Source organism: Lichenostomus cassidix, chromosome 17 (assembly GCF_008360975.1).
Source record: "Lichenostomus cassidix isolate B80296 chromosome 17, HeHo_3.0, whole genome shotgun sequence".
Classification (NCBI taxonomy): Eukaryota; Metazoa; Chordata; class Aves; order Passeriformes; family Meliphagidae; genus Lichenostomus; species Lichenostomus cassidix.
The window spans coordinates 1,293,001-1,314,641 of record NC_139497.1 but is presented as its reverse complement, the minus strand read 5'-3'; the positions used below and the strand labels follow the sequence as shown (position 1 = coordinate 1,314,641).

General features: G+C 42.3%; 1 protein-coding gene across 5 annotated transcripts in view; it reads right to left on the bottom strand.

Moving 5' to 3' along the window:
* The window catches only part of DENND1A (DENN domain containing 1A), a 142,839-nt gene that overhangs the window by 58,374 nt on the left and 62,824 nt on the right, over positions 1–21,641 (bottom strand). For all 5 annotated transcript variants that reach the window (XM_085076713.1, XM_085076715.1, XM_085076712.1 and 2 more), the window contains exons 8-11: positions 20,352–20,405; positions 16,688–16,798; positions 12,749–12,849; positions 6,899–6,944 (exon numbers count right to left, since the gene is read on the bottom strand). In XM_085076713.1, coding sequence (XP_084932839.1) covers positions 6,899–6,944; positions 12,749–12,849; positions 16,688–16,798; positions 20,352–20,405 — 312 coding nt within the window. The remainder of the gene's footprint in view (positions 1–6,898; positions 6,945–12,748; positions 12,850–16,687; positions 16,799–20,351; positions 20,406–21,641) is intronic.

Below are 21,641 nucleotides of genomic sequence, written 5' to 3'. Positions count from 1 at the left end.
TTTGTGTAACTCTGGTGATGAACCTGCACCTCCCCCCCTTCAGCAAAATTTGGGGTTTTCTGTAGCACAGAACAGGCTTGTGCCCAGCAAGGCTCAGGCAGGGAGGACAAGCCAGAATGATGCTCTCGTGGTGCAGGGACTGTAAATGCTACTCAGTGTATTCACCCCACAGCTGGCCCAGAAATTGTGGTATCTGAAAGGGAGCTGATGTTAACTCTGCTGGGCTGCACCTTTACACAAACAAGAGCTCAACCTCACTGTAAAACTTCATAATATTTGTACAAAGGCAGTGGATTTCCCTTGAGACCAACCCTCAGATTTAATAAAACACTGGAGACTAACTTGATTAATAGCATCTGTCTTGCAATGCATTCAAAAACATATAATTTTTTGATGGTCCAATTGTGTCTCATTCTACAGAAATGCATACTGACCAGTTCATCTTAATCCTTAGCTGGTTTTATCATCTCTCCTGTCACTATCATCTTTGATAAAGGATTATCAGACAGTTATAAGGGCTTTTGTTCAATTATCACATGCTTCTTTCACTAAACCTGGCACCTAATCAGCCCAACCGAGACAAAATAACAGTATCTATTCTCTTGCTGGAACTTGAGTAAAAATTCCCATCATTCAACCGCAATTCTCACATTAAACCCCATTGGATTCTATGAATCACAACAACATGTAGATAATTTTTCACAAGTACAGTTTGTGCATTGTCGTAATTTTCTGGAAATGGGAAGGGACAGCCACAAGCCACACACAGTCCCAATCCATATTTCACAGCTTCCTGAAGAGCTAAACAAAATCTTACAAGTGATACCTGTGCAACAGACTGGACTGTATTCAGCAGATTTATATTTTGCTGAAAAAAAATGTGGCTAAGAAAAGGCCAAGAGGAAACATGAGCATTACAGTTTCCTTATCTCATTTTCCTTCAGAGCAGGCATGTACTGAGTCAAAAGGAGAGATTCAGTGAAAACGTGCATCACATCTCACTCCTGCAAACCTTTCTTAACCATCCTTGCCCAATTACTTTTAGCCATAATTAATCACCTAAAATCCATCTAAATCAAGCTAACATCTACACCTGCCTTTTATTTTAAATGTCTCTTTTTAAAAGAGTGGAGAGGTATGGAAAGCTGGTTTAACAAGCACACTGAACCCATTGTTTATGGCCTCTATAAACATGGCTTAGTAAGAATTACTGACTTAATCAGAGAGAACTTATCTCCTGGTGAAAAGAGCACTTTAAATTTCAGAAATGGCACCTTTACTGTGAAAATCTCTTAACTTTTCAAACAAACTCCAGGGGGCCTTAAACACCAGGTCCGTAAATAAGTGCAGTCCGGGCGCCTGCCCTGCTCACAGGCAGCCAAACGCTTGAGTCATTTAAACGTTTTATGTGGAAGTTCACAAAAACTCAGAAACCATATTTTAATAGAAGTATTAAGGGGTGCTCCTCCATCTCACTCCCATCACACCCTATAGAAGAAATATTCATCCATAACAATAACACCAGTTTACACTAAATGGTATTTTATCATCACTGGCTACAGTTGGCAGGTTTTGCATATTCTGCCATAAAAGAATCGCAAGTTAAACTTCTTTCAGGTGAACAATTTTATTGAATAGTTCAATTTAAAACAAAACAAAACAAAACACCTCCATAACCATCAAACACCAGCACCCCCTGCCTTTCCTCCCACAAACCAGGTTTGCATAACTTCATGGCTAAATTGCTGCCAAAACATAAACCAAGTAGATCATGAGGTTTTATAACCAGGTACAAATGTGATCAACATGTTAAAAAATGTAACAGTAAAAAGGTAACATACCTTCCACCGATTCTTCTGGAAAGGCAAAACTCCTAACAAAAACTAACATTCTAGCTAGCTTGTGCATTAGGTTTGAAATTGTTAAGAAAGTATGATTCACAACAAGTCTAAAATCCATTTGCTTAATGACTTGTCTCTACTGAATTAATAGTTTCCATTTATTTTCTTAAGGAAAACACCACGACGCTGCAGACAACAATGTGTCAATCTGGCTGCCAGAAGCAGGAAAGGCAACGGATATAAAATTTTATTATTTCATGCCCCAACAGCAGCCAGAAGGACTTAATGAAATCACGGCCAGATTTACAATCTGAAATGGCTATTCAGCAGACAGCTCTGCTTAAGCGGGATGTGGCCCCTGACCCCGGAGCCCTTTGATCCGGGCACAGCAGGTGGGCTGCACCCCCCAGCACATCTCCCACCCTTCCGGGCACCCTGAGCCTCTACAGGTGATTCCCCAGATCCTTATCACAAGCAGCTGCTGCCAACTGAGTGACAAACAGCACCCGGGCTGCCCCAGCACTGTGGCACACGAGGAAAACCTCTGTGCTTCTGAGGAAGGCTGCTCAGTACTGCAGGGCTTGGCCTTCTGAAAACTCACCCGCAGACATCCCCCCAGAATCCCTTATTAACACATGGTTGTTATTTCCATTTTCCCAAGAACTGGGTAAAAGACAATTCCTTACGCAATCTGCCATATTTTTAAAGGCATTTTTACCAATGCTGCTGAAACCACGTACAGCCATATTGGTAATATTTGTGAGTGGCTAAACTGCATTTAGGGGTCTAAGACCTGGATTTAAGCTAATCTATAACCCCTTCATTAAAATCCTATGGAAAAGCTGAACTTCTTCAGTTTCAAGTAGAAAAGGCATTGATTTACTAAGTATAAATGGGTGGAAAAAGCTAATTACTGCTTCTCACCCCAATCAAAACTATAATTAACAATTAACACTAGCAGCGGCAGATGCCAGTGGTCAATGGATTCTCAGGGTGTGTGGTGGGGAAGGGGAGCCCCATGGCAGGGTCAGGCCTGAGCCCAGCCTCACAGAACCCGTGCTAAGGGCTCGTTAGCTCAGACTCAGTGCACACTAATTGGGCTGTGGTCACACTGGATCCCAAGCAGAGCATCCTCACCCTGAACCAGTGCAGGGGAATGTGCCAAAAAGCGCTCCCCAAAGGGGTGTGTGGGGTTCAGGGGGCCCCAGTTCCACCTCCCTGGCTGCACAAGGATACATTATTGGCACCAGGTGAGATCAGCCATGTCCTCCAATGTGTCACACAACAGCAATTCCAGTGAACCTTCCTTTCCTCACATGAACATCTTTACTGATACAAGGCCGAAGTAAAACAAAAATCTGCTCATACAGCTTTTATGATACACACTACTGTCGTCTTTCCTCAGGAAGAACGTTAGAAAAGCATTCTGAAATGCAACATGCAGTTTCACACACAAATTAATCCTGCATAATCTCACAAGAATTCCAATTTTAAAGTCCCAGAAAAAGTCCTTGAATATCTGTAATACTAATAAAAAAATACAAGACATACTTTTCTAATCACTAATTCTAACTGTAAATGCTGGGTTTGTGCCCCAAACAGAGCAGGAAAAGGGTGGATGTTCTCCTGAGTGGATCCTGGCACACTGGAGTTGGCTGCGGAGCTCCACATCTCAGAGCCCAGCACAGCCATCCCCAGGAGTCAATCAAAACCACATGTGCCCAAATTCCAGCAGGGATCCCTAGGTCAAGGGCATTCCCCCTCCATCAGCACCATCACACTGATAACCTTCCTACAGAAACAGTTGTTTACTCTGACAAAATGTAAAAGGCTGCAGCTAAATTTGATTCAGCTTCCAACACAAAGGGCAATTTAATATAATTTGAAGACTAAAACAGCCTACAGAGCACAGGCAGAAAACAACATTATGAAAGGGGTGTGTTCTTTTGATAGAGTTTCATTTTCCTATCTCATTATTTATCTCTGCTAAGTACTTATCTTCATCTAATATGAATTCAATTAGTTCCGTAAGCATGTTCCATTATTCATGTGATAGCTCCAGCCTTGCTTATCCAACAGCTTATAAACTTTTAGCCTTCTTTGAAGTCACTTTATGGATTGCTAAATGGAAATCTTATAAAGAATGACTAACTAGGTGATGATAGAAAAGCTGAAAAATAAGAGCACAAAACACAGCTCTGTATTTTCTACCAAGGGTTTCCCCCATAAATCAGTTGGAGCCCTCTGACCTATAACAGGAGATTATCTTATCTCACTGGAGAACATTTCAGTCACAGCAAATTAGATTTAACAGTCAATGGATAGGCTTGATATTTTAATCATAAGAAAAATTTGTCATTTTCCATTAAAATAACTGTTCCTTCTACAGAGCCCCTGTGGAACACGGGAAACTGCAAACTAACTTTAAGGTACCAAACAGTTCAGAAAAAAATCTGTCTTTTGTTTAAAATCACCAACACTTCTGCTTCTTAAAGAGGCCCAATTCCAACACTGAGACAGCAAAACCCACAGAAACAAGACTAGAGGTAGAAAATTTTTTTTCCTATATTCCAAATCCCTTCTCGCCTTCACACCACAGCTTTCCCTGGGCAAGATTAGGCTGCCAACGTTTGCACAAGGAGGACAAATCCAACCGTGGGAGCTGCTGGGGCAGAGCCTGAGCCCAGACTTACCTGCAGCACCCCTGGGGCTCCACACCAGGGAAGGAGTCCACCTGCCTCAACTGCAGTGGAAGAGTGGGGAGTGAATCCCTTATCCTGGCACTAGAACATGTGGATTAACAGAACACTTTTGAAGTCCTATTTGCTGAAATGTCAGCATTTAGAGAATAAGGAATAATGGCAGTAGTTTGTAGTTCTAGTTTATAAAATTATTTTGATATGGGAAAGACAATATATTTTTGAGAATACACAACTGCCAGATCATGAGAAAAAGAATTGCTGTTGCAACTGTGATGTTACTCTAACAAATAAAACACACAGCTTTAAAAGGAAGGGACAAAGACAGTGAGCATGCAGCACCACAAACAGGCTAAGAGGCAACGTAGGAACTGTTCAGCTCATGTGACAAATGTCACCTTTCCCTCGCCCAGGGCACAGAAATTCTGCAGCAGTTGCCACTAGACAGAGCCACCAGCCACTGTCAGATTTTATGCTATTTGTCAATGGAAAAAGCAGAGTTAGCTGCAAGATGTAGTTCTGTCTGTATTCAATTTATCCATCAGAGCAGAGCAAACAGTTTGGTTTATTTATTTAATTTATTTGATAAGGCACTTTGAATAACTGTACTTTGCCAAAGCGTGTCTGTGTTCCAGAATCTCCAGCTATTCAAAAGCCAGACTGGATTTAGTACTAAACAGATTTTTTCACAAGTTACTAAAATGGATGAAAATTGGCTTCTCCAAGAACAACTCCTTTTTTTGAGTTTTTACAGATGGAGATTGGAAGGCCCACAGAGCCCTGCAGTTCGAAACATAGAGACAAAGGAAGAGGCAATGGATTTATGGAGCAAGGCAGGAGTGAGACATCACACAAAGCAACTCCAAAGTGTAATTATTAATTTCTTTTTCTGTATCCATTCCCAGGCCAACCACACAGCTCGTTGGGAGCACAAATGTCTGTGAAAGCTGACAGGTGTGTGTATGGAGATATTATCCTATCCTCTACCAGCTCTCTTCTGTCTTTTACAGATACCACAATAATCACACCAATGATTGCCTGGGACGTACATGGGGCAGAAAGTTTCTCAATCAATATGAAAAATAAATTCCTTCCTTGCTCCTGCCTATGCAGTATCCAAGGGTGATTATGAGAAGCCCCTTGAACAGAAGCACATGATGTGCAAACAAATGTACATGTTGACTTTTAAACTAATTGGTTATTCACTAACACATTGTACTGCAATTCTTTACTTGATTTAGCAGTATAAAGGGCATTAAAAATCATCTGTACCCAGGATGGTAAGAAGAAGAAAAGACATCCTGCACATGCAATCTATTTTCTTCTGAATAAACTCACTTCTGAAATTACTTCCCATTAATGCTGGAAAAGGGGGGATGTTACACAGTACAAACAAACAAACAGGGCATCATTATTACACCCAATTCCCCTAGTGAAAGAATACTTGATCAATATTTCCAGAGAAATTATGCATTTTTGTGGACAATACAAGAACAATTATCCTAGTACTACAGATTCCTTTATGTGATGTAAACCCCAGCTTTGTAAACTGTTCTGTATCCTGAACACGAAGGCTCGATTTGCAAACAGATCCACAGATCCACAGATCCATGGCATGTGCAGTCCCAGCTCTCCAGCCCTGCCCCAGAGAGGCAGAGCTCCCTGCACAGGAATGCCTCTTCCCTCCCGGAGCACTCCTTGGGAAGGAACACAATCACCAAGGATGACAATTTTCATAGGCACCTAAGTCAGTATTTTTTCTTGTCCCCCAGATACTTTTGAGGAAAGTCATCGACTGTTTCACCAGTACTGGAAGCAAAAGCAAATGTGTTATTTCCACTTTTAGAGTTTTTAAAAAGTCACATGAATTACTGGGAATTGTTTATAGGAGAAGCTTTCTGTGAGGGCTGGTTCTCTGCCAGCTTTGTGTTAACATTAACAGCAAGTTCCTTCTTTTCAGATCTTTTGAACATTAAAAAAATTACAATCTGTCTGCAAAAACCTAAAAGAGAACTGTAACTGTCAACATTGTGGTTTAATACCGAGTCTGCCTTTGTGATTGAGTCCAACCAAGGCACTGAACTGATTAAATGGAGCCCCAGGGTGGGGAGGGGAGCACGACGTGAGCTTGTCACCGCCGAGCTGCAAACGGGAAGTCTGCCCAAGGAGCACAGGGCAGCAAATAAGGCTCCTGAAGATTCAACATTATCATGTATGCTCCACTCTATTCCCTCAGCACTCCCAAATTAACAGGATTATTTCATTTTTAAGCATATGAATGAATGTGTAATTGCTTGCAGAATCTGGCTCTAAATCATAGCACTATATATAGTTTCAGAAATGGTGAGAGAGACTTACCTCCATCAAACTTAAGTGTATTCCAATGAGGTAGGGCATGGGGGCACTGTGGAGAGGAAAGAAACTTGGCTTTACATCCTCATAACAGTGAGTAACACACATGACTTATAAAATTAGCTACAGGAAAACACTGGGGTACTGGATTAGATTTTGCTTAAAAAATAACAGATACATATATACAAACAAATCACATGTGAACAAAATGTTATTCCACATTTGAAAGACTTTTGTTACCATGCAAAGGCCTCCCATTCCTGTATGACTTACTTTTTCTTGACATCAGAATTTCCAAGTGACTAAGTTTAGGCAGGTACCTAAGGACAGCTATTATACATATTCCCAACACTGGGGTCTTTTGTTAGAAAACCAAATAAAATGTGTTATTGCAATTTAAAAAAACATACCCAGACTTTTCTAAGAGTATTCTTTCAAAAACTGGTTCCTGCTGTAGCGTAAAGTGGCTAATTTAATGTATATCTATCACCCAGTAGTACAAGTCCACAACTCTTTGAATGAGTACAGACATATTTTTAAGTAATTTACTTTTAAGTATAAGTCTTGACGCTTTTTCCTTTGTAAAAGAAAACATAAAAAGTGCTTTTGAAGCCCCTGATAAACTCCAGAGTTCCTGGGACATCTGCTGATACCAATATTCCCCTCAGAACACAAAACTGAAATACCCTAGAGGCTCTTGGGCCAGGTTGTAGCCTCGGACACAAGTGAGACACCTTTGTTAGCCCACAGAATGGCAGTGTTTAAGGGAAGACTGATGTTTTCCACCTTCCTGCCCTGATGTGAGCAAACACCGAGCAGGGCTTCCTCCCAGCAGAGCCCTGAATGGGAGCTGCATCTCTGTGTAGAGGATTTCTGATATTAAGCTGCTCGCAGACTCCCCTCGGCAATCAGGGACCAGCAGCAGAGCCATCAGCGAGGCTGCCAGAGCTGCTAATTGCAAATATGGCACATCCTGCCTGTGAAACGCAGCGCACACAGACAGACACAACTTCTAAAATAGAGCCTCAGCTCGCTTTGGATACAGAAGCTCAAAGAGCTCATTTTCAATTTCAGATGAAAAAAATGAGAGAAATGTCACTGTACTGCCTTGGATTAAAATATCTCCCATATTGCTGCTCTAAGCTGGTGCCTACTGCTCAGTAAGAGCAGTACGGTGCTGAAAAAGCTCCTGAGACACCAGGCCAGCAAAAATCCCTGCTTCTCCTTTTCCTGAGAAATACCTTTAAAACATATTTACTGATAAGCATATTAATATTTATGTTGTTTATTAATACACCCCCTCAAACCGCCACTCTGTAGGATGCTCTGCTGAGGTGGAAACAGCCTCTTCAGCAGACATTTCATGTGAAACCATGTTTTTTCCTTTTGAAGACATTAAACACATCCAACTTCCAAAGCCCCTTCCCAGTTCACGGGCAGAACACTCCAGGGCCTTGTCCCACATCACTGCCATGAGTGCCACAGGCCAGAAGGGCTGATATGGCACAGAATTGTCCTGGATGTTCTGCTCCCTGGGAATTCCACAGGTGACAACTGCAACATCCACCCAAGGCCCTGGACAGAGACTCTGACCACTCACCCACGACACACGAGTGCTGCTCAGCTGAGCACTGTTTGATTTGTCACAGCACACATCTGATTTGTTACAAATGCCACCTCTTCACTTCCAGTGGCTACAGCCCAGGAGCAAGAACACAGCCAGGAATTTTACACTCTGAGAATGAAGCACTGGTTTGGCTCTGGCTGCACTGCAGCCCCACAAGCTGGGCTCAGCTGCCCCAGCCCCTCTGGTGCCACTGCCACCAATGTGGTTCCAATTAAGCACTTCCAGCAACACGACAGCTTCAATCCCCACAATGCAGAGTCGGAACCTCGGCAGGAAGTCTTAAGCCTGCAAATGTCTCATCTAGTTGAACCTTTGCTAATGTAATGAAAGGAAGCAGGAAGAGTGCAGTATTCCTAAAAACCAGCCATTTATTTACATCTTCAAATGGAGAAAGAAAAGATATGGCTTAAGATACATGGATCAGCTTTAGATGCAAAGACTCATCTTTTCAGTTTTGAAGTGGCAAACATTACATGTAAAGGCAATACAGCACATAAAACAATTACAAGGACTGCATAAATAACCTCAATAAAATGTAATTCTGGTAAAAAACATAAATATTTCCAATAAAATCTACCAGAGAGATTCTATTCTTCCGTCATCACTCATCAATATGACTGAAAAGGAAACACACCTAGGAGTAAATGCTGAAAGTTCATGTCAGACTTCATAAATTGCTTTTATCACTATTTCTCTTGACCAGGAGTTAATCATAGGCCATTATTTAAGTAGACCTTTAGCATCCTGTGCAGGGGAACGTAATGTGTCCCCCCTTCCCCACCCAGGGCACACTGGAACAGCCCTTCCTCACTGCAATTCAGGTCCTGAGATGTGGAACACTCCAGGAGTTTTTAATATTTTATCAGGGTAGATTTGTACTTGCAAGACTTCCAAGAGAAGTTCAGCGAGACACATCCCTTGTATAAAGGGCAGAAACACTCAGCACAACCTTTAATCCTTCTGGGAGCCCTGGCAGATTAAAGAACTGCCCTTCAGAGCAGGCCTTCCCCACTGCTTGACACTTCATCAGTCCTAGGGCTTCTTACAGCCACAACTACTAATTACTCAAAGTTGTTTGCTGGCAGCCAATAGCCATTAAGTGCAAAATTAAGAAGTATCAGTTTCTACCACACGTATTTACTGCTCAAACAAAGTGCCTGCATGAGCCTTTCGGAACAAAGAGAGGGGTCATTACTCCTCTTGTGCTACACTGGCTCCCAAGGCAATCAGCCTTATTTATAATCAAATGAGTTATATAGGTAAATATCAAATCATTAAAGTAGCAATGCATAAGCATGAATATGGATTTTGGGGACATAATGGCTATATATTGCCCATTTATTACAGCTGCATTTTTACAATTTCTTTAATTCGTTTCCTTAGGCAAACTAGAGACCTCTTAATTATGCTCCCAAGAGGTGGGCAACTACTAATTGGAAGAGAAGCAGGTGAAATAGAGGGACATTTCTTCTTAAGTGAAAAAAGCCCAGCCTTGAAAAATACTGCAATTCACCAGGAAAAGTAATGTAAAAGCCCAAGGATCTCCAAAAGGTTCCTATTTACAGCTACACAGGGATTTCACCATTTTGCTTCATTGTTCCAGGAAAATGGATGAGATCACATTTACCACATTCAAGCCTTGATATACAAACATTGACTTAACGGGTGGCTCTGTCCCACCACTGCTACTTCCCTCTCCAGGGCAGTCTCCCAATTTCTCTTCAAATCCCTCATTGATATGCAACAGAATTCCACCCAAAATTTATTGAGGTAATTGATGCAAATTAGAAACTTGACTGCATAAATTGGAACAATGCAGAGAACACACAGCTCCAACACCAGGAGAGCTTCTACAAGAGGCTTTAGAGAGTGCCCAGGTGTGCCAGCCTCAATGGAAATGCCCACCGAGAGCTCCCTGGGCAGGAATTTTTGTTTCCCAGGAGCAGGAGGACTCCAGCTCCCCCCTCCACCTACTCAGAGGAGCACATTGACTATATGCAGATTTGGAAAATAGAAAGGGAGTGAAAAAAACTCCTGGAGAAAGAGCAAACTGCCCCAATACAAGGGTTTGTTCAGCAGCTGTGCCAGGGTGCTCCCAGAATATATTCATGTTGGCTGCTAAGCTGTCTGTCTGATAGAAAAGACTGTTTTAATCACCCTGCAAAATGTACTGTTGCTTCTGGTGACAAAGCTCTGGGGCTCAGCACACACTCAGCTGTGTCCCAGCTCAGCAAAGATGGGCTTTTCTAAGGGCTCCTTTTACACACAGACACTGAGAGCAAAAAGGAAGCAAACAGACACAGTGGAAGTGGTTTTGCAGCACACAAAAAACAAACTGGAAAAAGTAGTGAGGAAAATTGATACACTGCATCCTTCACATCAAGATATGTTTAAAGTCCCGATAAAATAGATGGATGATCTGGTCAAATTTAAATAGTTGTATGGGCTTGACTATCAATGCTTGGTGGCAGCATCTCACTGACCACGACTTCTAGCACCTGCTGGCATGTGCTCTAAACAAACAAAGCCCAACCAAACACCCCAAACCAACCAGCAGCAGTGCAGCTGTGCTGCTGTCCTTCCTTTGTTATACTGCATTCAAAGGAACAAGCAATTGGGTATTAAGGTGTGAAATCTAATGACAGTATTTAGTCTACTCCATCCAGAATCTTTCCTTGGGCGGAAAACATATTAAAGAGCAGAGCCTAATTATAAAATAAAAATAAAGGATAGCACTCTTGCTTCCCCTGCCACCCCTTGTCCTCAACAAATCTACATGACAGGGATGAGAAGACTGAAGTCATTCCAGACCCACCACCAGCACTGACTCAGCATCCCCACCACAGAGCAAGTGCACTGAGAACAAACATTTGGGAGACACAACCTTTTGGCATTTTCAGTTCTGAGGGAAGGTACATCAGTGAGGAATGCAGGGGAACAGAAATATTATGTTTAAGAAAATCCTTTCAAGAGGGGAATGGGAAGCAAAAGGCAAATAATCACAGGTGGAATACACTTTTTTCAAAAACTTTCAAAGATCCCGAGTGACACAGTCTATCCATCCTTCTGTGAGTTTCAAAAGAGCAGGAGAAGATTCAAAAGCATCACAGCACAGTCAGTAAATGAGCACAGCCAACTGAATGAACAAGATACTCCGTATTCATAAGAACTGAAGAATTCTCATTGCTTTAAGTTTCATTCCCATTTCAGCACTCTAAAATTCTTATGTCATATTTGCAAAAGAAATAACCAGGCAATAATTAAAATTAAATGAAACTCTTCTATTTTAAATAATCTCAGGTCATTTCCCTTAAGAGGCAGACACCAGTTAGCAGAAATACTGCCTTAAAGCAAGGAGCAGGGAGCTGATTGCTCAGTCCTCCCAGGCAAAAATGACATCTCCAAGTTCACATGGTTACAAAATAGATGATGGACTCTATTTTGGGAAATATACTTATGGCACATAAATTGTTGCTAAATTGACTTACTCAAACAATGACAGAGTGTGTAGCTACCTCTCCAATTAAAGTTCCTGGCTGGGTAAGGAAATCAGTTGTTGCATTTGTGAGCTGCCTAACAGTTGTACATTTTGAAACCATTCTTTGCACACAGCCTGGCTCCCTCCTGCCATGCCCGGGTGTTGGCCACGAAAGAATCCCTCAGTGATGCTCAGTGACTCGTGGCTTTCTCTCCTGCCCCAGGGTTTGCTTTTTCACCCTCTGAGCAGCCCCTTTCCCTGCCTTTGTCAGGAAGTCGATGAATAACTGATCTCAGAAGGCAAAGCCTGCGCTGAGCCCTGCGAGCAGCAGGTACCTGAGGGGAGCTGGGGCAGCCTCTCCAAGTGTTAATTACACGTGAGAAGCCCATTATCCAGGGAAAGGCACCTGCTGGCACTGCAAATGACTGGGATCTGCCCTTCCTGCGCAGGGAGTCAGGGAAGGCTCATTTCCACAGGAGATAACAGTCTTTAGATTCCGCTCCCCATATGCCCCACGCAGGCACACACTTAACATTTAAATCAGCTGCAGAGGAGCAAACTTCCCTTCAACCTGCACCTTTCAGCTCCTAGGCCTTCGCTCACTGCTGGTTATCCCAGCTGGATCCCCAAGAACAGCTGCATCAGGAGAAGGCTTCAGATACTCTGAAACGTGCACAGTGTTGTGGGACTGAGTGACAGATATACACACCCGTAACACACACAAGCAATGCACACACATAGAGGGCCTTACCAGCAGTAGTCCAGGAGATGTGGCGGCAGGACAGGAATGTAAACGTGCTGCCAGAACATCGGGTAGAGCATGGCTGCAGACCCATGAATGCAGGCAGTTAACTGGAAAACACACAGAGAAACCACAGCGTAAATGAGACAAACCCCAAGCTTCACAGGGGAAACTTAGAGGCAAGAAAGTAAAGAATCAATTCGGCTTTCCTATCAATGCTTTATTAGAAAATACACAAAACTGCTAGTAAAAACAAGGGTCTTGGGGGGAGCATTACTGTTTGTCATCCACCTGACTTTGTGAACAGGATTCACTCAACAAACCCAACCTGCAAAGAACACCCAATGTTTTATAAAGCAACAGAAACATGGAAATGCAAACACAAAGGGAACTAAGAAATAGTAATGGCAAGTCTCCCAAACCTGGAAATTACCACCCATTAAATATCCTAGAACTGCCTGAAATTATAACACAAACTGAAAAAAATGTGGCACGCGTTTCTTAAAAACACAGTATGTTAAACCCAGTGATTAAATCTTGATGATTTAAAAGGGAATTTGATTTAATTGCCCTCCACCTAATCATTTGATCCATTGATTTTCTCAGTTATATTGTTAAAAACCCATGCAGCAGAGTTTTGATGTGGCAGGTACCGAAACAGCAAAGGCAAGTGCCAGTGAAGCCATGGTGAGAATCCTCAGAGAGGAAATTACTGCTCTCAATCCTATTTCAAACAATAATTATTAATTTCAAAAAGAAGATAAGCAGGATATTTGTCACATTCACTAAGGATATTAATATGGAGAAGGTGGTAATGCTCAATAAGGTAATCTCAGCAAAAGCTATAGGCAAAACACTGTAAGAAGAGGATACGAGCACACACACTTGGGGAAACAAATCAATCAGTTCAGAGCTCTCACACACAGACACATCCAAGGCAGACTCGGAGGTGACAGGGAAGAGTCACATCCACCCTGCCCGTGCTCCCAGTTCAGAGTGTCCTTTCATCTCTGGGGACACCCAGCACAAGCACTAAACTGTGCTTCACTGGTGGGAGATGTTTTGAACACAACACTCAACAAATCCTCCCAGTTCTCAGAAGGCAGGAGGAAATAGAGCCTTTAATGCCTTCTGGGCAAGGGGAAGAAGGGGGAGAGCTGCTCACAAGTCCTGAGAAGATGAACCCTAAGGGACTCAGGTCCCTGTGGTGGCCTGTCACAAAGGGGGAGTGCGAAGGCCAACACCTACAGGGACAGCAACAGAGCTGTGGCACTAGAGCTGGGCAAGCTCTCAGCTGTGAAGCATCACAAGGACATGTGGGGTATCAAATTGATCATATGTTGTTTTAATTCCTCATCCTCAGAGCTCTGAGGCTCGTCAGACCCCAGCCAGGGAATAAGACGTTGTGTCAGAGCTCCCGAAGCCGTGGCAGAAGCAGCACGGGAAGCTCTGCTCCAGGATCAAAGCAGCATCTGTGTCAGAATGGGACTCTTTGCTTTGTGTGAAAACTCCAAAAATCACAGGACAATTAGGCAAAGAAATCCACTTCAGTATGCTGAAGTCCCCAAGTTTAAGCCTTCTCAGAGCTTGATGTAAGACACCTTCTAAAGAGAGGCACTGGGCTGATGCTCTGCTCACAGTCAGGAAGCACCTTGGGGTGGCAGAGCTGCAAGGTCTGAGGGCAAAGAGAATTCTGGGTGCAAGGAGAGCTTTAGTTTCATTTTTGCAGCAGCATGCTCCCACCAGCAGGGGAGCTTCTGCCAAGCACAGGGGGTTTATCATTTTGGTTCATATCTGGCTTTTCTTGAGGAGCTGGATCACAGAACATGTAGCAAAATTTAACAGGAGTAACTGTTTGAACATTTTGGGAAATTATCAGCATTTCCTTCTGCAAAAAAGCAGAATAAAATCCAAGAAAACAGCAATAATTTCTCCATAGGTTCAGTACACATGATTTATAAAACAGCTAACAAACACAGTTTTGTTCAGTTACCTCTAAATTTTATTCAACTTAAGGATACTTAAAATCAAAATATGGATTTGAGATGATGTAGCACAGAATTCATTCTACCATAAAAGACTTTCTACCCAGGATGGTTTAATTTTCTCTCTCTTACCTAGTATTAAATTCAAGCCTTAAATCTGTGTCTCCCAAAGCTAACAGAAATGAACTGCAAACAGCTCCCTCCCACCTTTTTGTTAAAAAGCTAAAAACCCAAACCAAAGGCAGCAGCCCCTGAGCAGCACCTCGGGCTGGCTGCACCCCAGACTGGAGGGTTTGGTGCATTTCCAGTGCCAAGGTCTTGGCTTCTGCTGAGCACAGGCTGAAAGCAGAGTGTGCAGCTTGTTCCTGGGCTGGAACGGCGAGCGGCAACCGCTGGCTCCGGCCCAGCTCTTCAAACCTGTCCTACACTGCCACTCCAATCTGCCAGCAGCTTATATATAAAGTTGTAAGCTAAGAACACACAGTATGAATACCCCTCCCTCCCAAGAACCAGACGTGCTTTTATCTTGGACAGAGGCAAAAGGAAGAGAAATAGCAGAAAGGGAGGAAAAAAAACCCAGCCCCACTTGTGAAGCAGCTCATTAAGGAAGGCACAGTGACAGGTAAGTAATTCCTCTTCCCAGGCTCTGTCACAAAGGGAGAGATTAAACCAACCAACCACACAACCTCTGAAATGCTTTGGGCAGCCCTTCTCTTTTTCCCTCCTCTCTGATCATTTTCTGTTATTTTCATTCCGTAGGTTGCTGAAATAAACACCTCTCCTTCATTTTATTCCATTACCACACCTGGATGGAATTTTCCTTATTTTAGTAGTGAGGACATAGAACATGTGGCAGATAGAGAAGTTATGATTTTACAAGTTTTCTATGGTATTAAACTTTATAATACTTAAATGCTTTCAGTTAAATATGGGATTGATTGTAAACATTATTAATAATTATTATTAGGTCCCAGAGGCTATTGTAATTCTCCTCCTTTCATGTACCTTTCAAAATGATGCTGTAATAGTTATTCTGGCATTAAGTGTGAGGTCTTACTGCTCTCACTTCTCTGCCCTGTGCTGACAGCCCACACTTATGAGGGTTTGTGGACATCATTCCAGCCTTCCAGAGCATCCAGTGCCATGAGGCAGTTTGAATCTCCAGCACAGAGCAGCTCTGGCCATACAGCCACACACCAGTTCAGCCACAGGAAATGGCAATGGCAGCTCTACTTCAGCCAGGACTGCTCGAGTGCTCAGCCCACAGCACTAGAAACCAAAATTAGTTAAACCATCTTCAGCACTCACAAAGCAAAGCAATCAATAGCCATTTACAGAGCAAACATGATGACCACAGAGCATTTGCTTTTATAACGAAAATCACAATCTTATTGACTGCTAAACCTTGAAATGCGTAACACAAAACTTTGAACTGAATCAAGCCCTGTGCTTGTTTTGATCTCCAGCCATTTTTAGAAGAGAGTACTCTAGAATATTCAGCAGCTTTCATCTCTCAGACACTTGATGGAGCCTAAGGAGCATTAAGTCTAAACCTTATCAAACACAACTGCAAAACTGTGCATTGTCAATGTACTTCAGCCCACTCCTCTGGTCCATCCGGAAAGGGTCACTAGAACATCCATTTGACAGTGTCATTTATCTTTTTTTTTTTCCTGTCAAGTAAATTCTGAATAAAGGACTTCACTATGGCCTAAGTCTTTGAACATTCATGCACCAAACAGCCACAAAAATCCCTGTATCCAAAAAATCCTTTTTCATTTAAACACTGGGGGCCAACACAAGTTCTGTAAAATCCTCACATAAGGCACAGAACTGAGCTGAGTCTGCATAACTGAGGTTGAAAGACGGACCTGGAGTTGATCAGGTAATTTTCCACCTATGACTGTAATTAAAAAAAAATTAAATACAGTGAATAGAAGAAATTATTGTGCATTTTACTTACAGTGCTCAGCTTACTACAGCAAATGAGGATGCGGCGCTCGTACAGCATACTGGCGTAGAGATGCAGCATGTTGTTGACATCAACTGCTACAAAATACTCTGTCAGATTTCTCTGGGGAGAGAGAAGATAATTTTTGACTCATGATATTACAAAACCAAGTGTCCTTAACAAAATAACAAAAAAACCAAAACCAAAGAGATTTCATCCCATTATGCTACATCCAGTATGTGGCTTAACAAAAGAAAGCAGGATTTCATCTTATGGCAGAGGCCTTTCTAATTGCAGTTATCTTTCCCAAAAGTTTTGGGGAGCTGGGTCTCGGAGTAATAAAAGTGATGATGTTTCACACACAGTTTTTTGAATACAATATACTTCTCTGTGAAAAATAAAAAATTGACTCATTTTTATGGAAACTTCAAAGCTGCCTGATAAAGTACCAAAAACCCCAACACTAAAAGCAGCTCTGAGGCCAATTGTAATAAAACAAATGCAATTGTGAGCTTAGTCTGTGCTAGAATAATTCAGGCTATTGGAAACACATCTGGGCATTTAACACACATTAAAACCAATTGTCTGAACTGAACCCCTCACTTTGGGCACTCAGACATGCCAGGGTGGGAGACAGGAGAACTTCCCATGGGAAACTGAGGAAGGAGGCTGGGAATTCTCTCTCTGAACATTTCCCTTCTTAAAACATAGAAATTAAAGAAAAGGGGAGAGGTGAAGGAAAAGACAATACCCAAAAATGCTGGGACTTTGTTTTCCAATAGCTTCTTACAGACATGAAAGGGTTGCTATCGGATAAAGACAGCCTTATACAAAAAGCACATGTGAGAGCAAAATTAGATTAGTCATGAATTCAAGTGCAATCTTAATCATCCTTAAATAAAAAAGTGCAGAAAAGCAAAAAGCAAATATGATTTAGAAACTTAAAGAAGCTCAACAAAGCCTATTAGCACTTTTGACAGATCCAAGATACTTGGCCTGAGAAGTCTGCCAAGATGCTTCATACTGTGCAAAAATATGTTCCCCAGCTTGCCATCCAAACACAAAGAACTGAAGGAAAATTAAGCATTGTATTTGGGAGACTTTGGTACCAGTATGTAGAGGGATAAAAACTGAGCTCATTATGGTTGGCTTCAAACATGTAAAATAAAACAATCATTCAGGTCTTTGTTACAGCAGAGCTGGAGCCACAGACAGGTACAGTCAAAGGAGAAAAAAAAAAGCCAACACATTTTGCCAAAAACCTATTAAACTATCATGTACTTTTTCTGTATTTCTCATCCCATCTGTGCTGATTAACATGATATTTTTGTCTAAACATAAGCTGTCTTCTCTACGGCTCTTCTTCCCCCTCTCACCCACCCTTCCACCACGCCAAAACACAGCGCGTGACGACACAATTCCTGCTAATAGAGGGAATTAAAAGAATGTTTAAGGAGCCCTGAACTCCCTTTGATGCCACCCAACTCAGGGGCACAGCAAAAGCAGCACACAATCCCTGCATCCAGCGTGAGGATGCAGCTCTGCTTCACAGGGATCTGTTTGGGAGGCAACAGCCTCCACTGTGAGAGGAAAATAGACATGGGGACTTGATTTGCAATTGTTCTTCCATCGAGTTTATTGTGATGACATGACACACAAATGTACCTTCAGATGGAAAGATTTGTAAGGCTTTAGTCTTGTCTGCTCTCTGAGATTTGCCAAGGACACCTGGGAACCATGTGGGCTGCATGGAAATGTATTGGTACTGAGGAGATTCACGTGTTCCCTCGAAGTTGTATTTATAAGAAAGCTGTCAGCTCTGAAGCTGAAATTGGGACTTACACATGTATTTTGAAAGACATGTCTCGTAAGTGACAAAACCATGAATGAGTTAAATAAATACAAATGAAAGCGTTCCAATTTGCAGGATAATTGTTATGTATTTTGCTTCCTAGGATTTAAACCTTTCTTGGGGCAGTAAAAAGGGGGATTTTCAGAACAGGTATCCCCACTCCTCTCAAAATTCACCAAGAGTGCTACAAAACTCCCTCATGCTCCTCTGAAAGCTCATTCCCAGATCAATCATCTATTTGATCTTTTGCTATTTAGTATCAATAAAAACTGACTACACTGACTTTTGAGAGTAAAATTCACTTACTTCTCTTCCACCATTATCTAATGAGGAAGATGGACCCAGTGATACAAAAATACCCAGGACATCACCCCAAGAAAATGCCATCATTTCAGCCTGTTAACTTACCTGCTACTTCTGAAACACAACAGCTACAGCCAGGAAATTCAGTCTTGCACTGCATTTCCTGCAACCAACCCCATTTATTTCGGAAGTCACACTGCATTTACGCATCCCTCACAAAACTCCCATCTCCTGAGCCAGGGAATGAGTTGCTGCTACAGAAAGCGCCCATGCTAAATGGTTCTGTGACTCATTAAACACATTGATCTGACACAAAGTCAGATAATTCCAAGAGGTTTGTTAACATTCCAAACAGAGCTCTCTGCAGCTCTCCATTCATCATCACATTCAAGTTCAAAGTTTGGCACCACTAAAACTTTTGCTAATATGGGTTTTAAGTGCAATTACTAGTAAGATACTTATAACTTTTAATAAATCAGGTCAATTGATTAAAATACAGCAGACTTATGCTCATTTAATATATTATTCCCTAATATGCTCCAATTCCACATGAAAGCTGCAATAACAGACAGATAAAAACCTCCTAAGAAACTACACAATCCTGGGATAGCTAAGGGTGTCCCTGCCCATGGCAAGGGATGGCACTGGATAGGCTTTAAGGTCCATTCCAACCCGAATCATTCTGGGATTTTATGATTCTGTGAATTACGACAGGATTTGATGGCTGGTTTCGACTCAGGAATTGATTCCCGAATTACACCCAACATATCATATTTGTACAAAAATAAAGCACCTCAGAAGAAAGAGCACATCTATTACATTTCCTGTCAGGAGACGTGTCAGAATGAAGAGTCTGCAACACAGAAAAACCAGCAACAGTGTTTTGAAAGCCAAACAAAAAGCCCCGAATGCTATCTGCTATACAAATCACCCACAAATGAGATGGAATGTCTTGATGATTCCCTTTTTTCTTTCATGCCATCAATTGAAGAATACGATGCTGAGACCGACCGCAAAATGCTCGGGAAAGAAAACTGAGATGTCAGGCACAGGAGTTTGGCTGAGACAGAGCAGGAGCACATTAAAGAGTATTTAAGAGAAGCAAATGCCAGCATTGTCTTCCCACAGATTTATCATCTGGCTGGAAAGCTGAGCCAGGCTGGAACACACTCGACTGCACAAGGCTTAAAGAGCCTCCAGAAAGTGGCTCTAAAGAGCCCAGGTGTGCTTGGCACTTTCAGGAGCAATCTACCAAGCAGAGTGTTCTCCCTGCTCTCTCAGGTCACTCTTCCAGAGGGGTGGCAGTGCAGGATTAGCAGAGCTGCTACCCATATCAATCTGTCCAACAGTACCTTGTCCTTCATACAGTTCAGCTTTTAATCACACATGCAGATTGTCAGCTCTTGCATGTTCAGCTTTTTACAGAATATAACCTATTCCAAACAGAGTAATATTTGTCATCTATGTAGCTGCTGGTATTAAATAGAAACAATAAAGTGCAGGGTCCTCTCGAATACTCACATTTTCGGGTATACTGGGAAGCTCTCTGGTGTCAGGCACAGTAAAGTAAGAGTGCTACAAAAAGAGCAAATATTGATTATTTCAATAATGTCAAAAGCAATCTAAATTTATTGCTTGGTATTAGCAGCAGCACTAACAGCAGTTGCTCAGCTAAGCAAAAATGACAGAACATTTGTTACCAACTACCAGCCTGAGCTGTCTGTCCTGGATTGCCCAGGCTGGGTTCCCAGATCACCGGGGCAATAGGAAATGCATTAAGATAGAAAGTATCAAATGCTCCTGGAAAGTTATAGTCCGTGTTTTTGTTCTTCTGAGACACTGCTACAGGCAGACACACAGGCTGTGACAGATGCCAAGGAAACTCCAAGGCAGGCTGTAATTCAAGCCATCTTTCCCCAGCCCACGGCAGGATGGACTTGAGGGAACAGCAGCAGGCAGGGCCTCCTCTGACTCACAGCACCAGAGAGGTTCATTCCAGCCAAGGGGGAAGCTATGGAAATGTACTGGGAAATGCTTCCTAAGGTTTAATGCCTGCTTACCTGAAAAATACTCAACAGTTCTAGGTCACTTTTATACACCCTAAAAGCACATTTGGAAAGACCATATTGCTCTCATAACTTCATAATCCATTATATTGTTCAATGTTTTTAATTGTCTGCATTCCAGGAGCCCAGATTCATTCCAGCTCCCAATCTGACCACGGATGACTTGCATGATCCTTGGTCAGGGCTTTGGAAAAGGAGAGAATGTGACTTGTATACAGTTTGCATCATTTTTAAGATTTTTACAATTTGTCTTAGGACTAGCTATTAATTATTGGCTGAAGCCTTAAAGGCTGTTCCATTCTTGGCATAATTCCACAATTGGCACAATTCTCTTGTACACAAATCTCAGCCATCTCAGTGCTTCCTGATCAGGCTGTAACCTGAAATAGCAGGCAGGGACCACAGCTACACTGAATAGAGACACTAAATGAGAAACACAAGTTTTGCTTTCTGATGCATCACTGGTTTGGTTTGGTTTGGTTGCAAAGATGGAATGCCAAGAGAGAGCAAACAGCACTCAGAGCTGTATCACGTAGAGGAACTTCACTCTGACCCTGCAATGGGCTCAGAAACAGCCAAAATCAAATGAGAAAGACACAGTCTCTGAGCTGCTTTTTTATATCCTTTCCTGCTTCATCACCCATGAAATGTCTGAGACAAGGGGAGACAGGCAGCATTCCTTGGAACCACTGGTATGAAAAACTGGAATATCCCCAGTGACCCTGGCCTTGGAGACAGCTCCTGC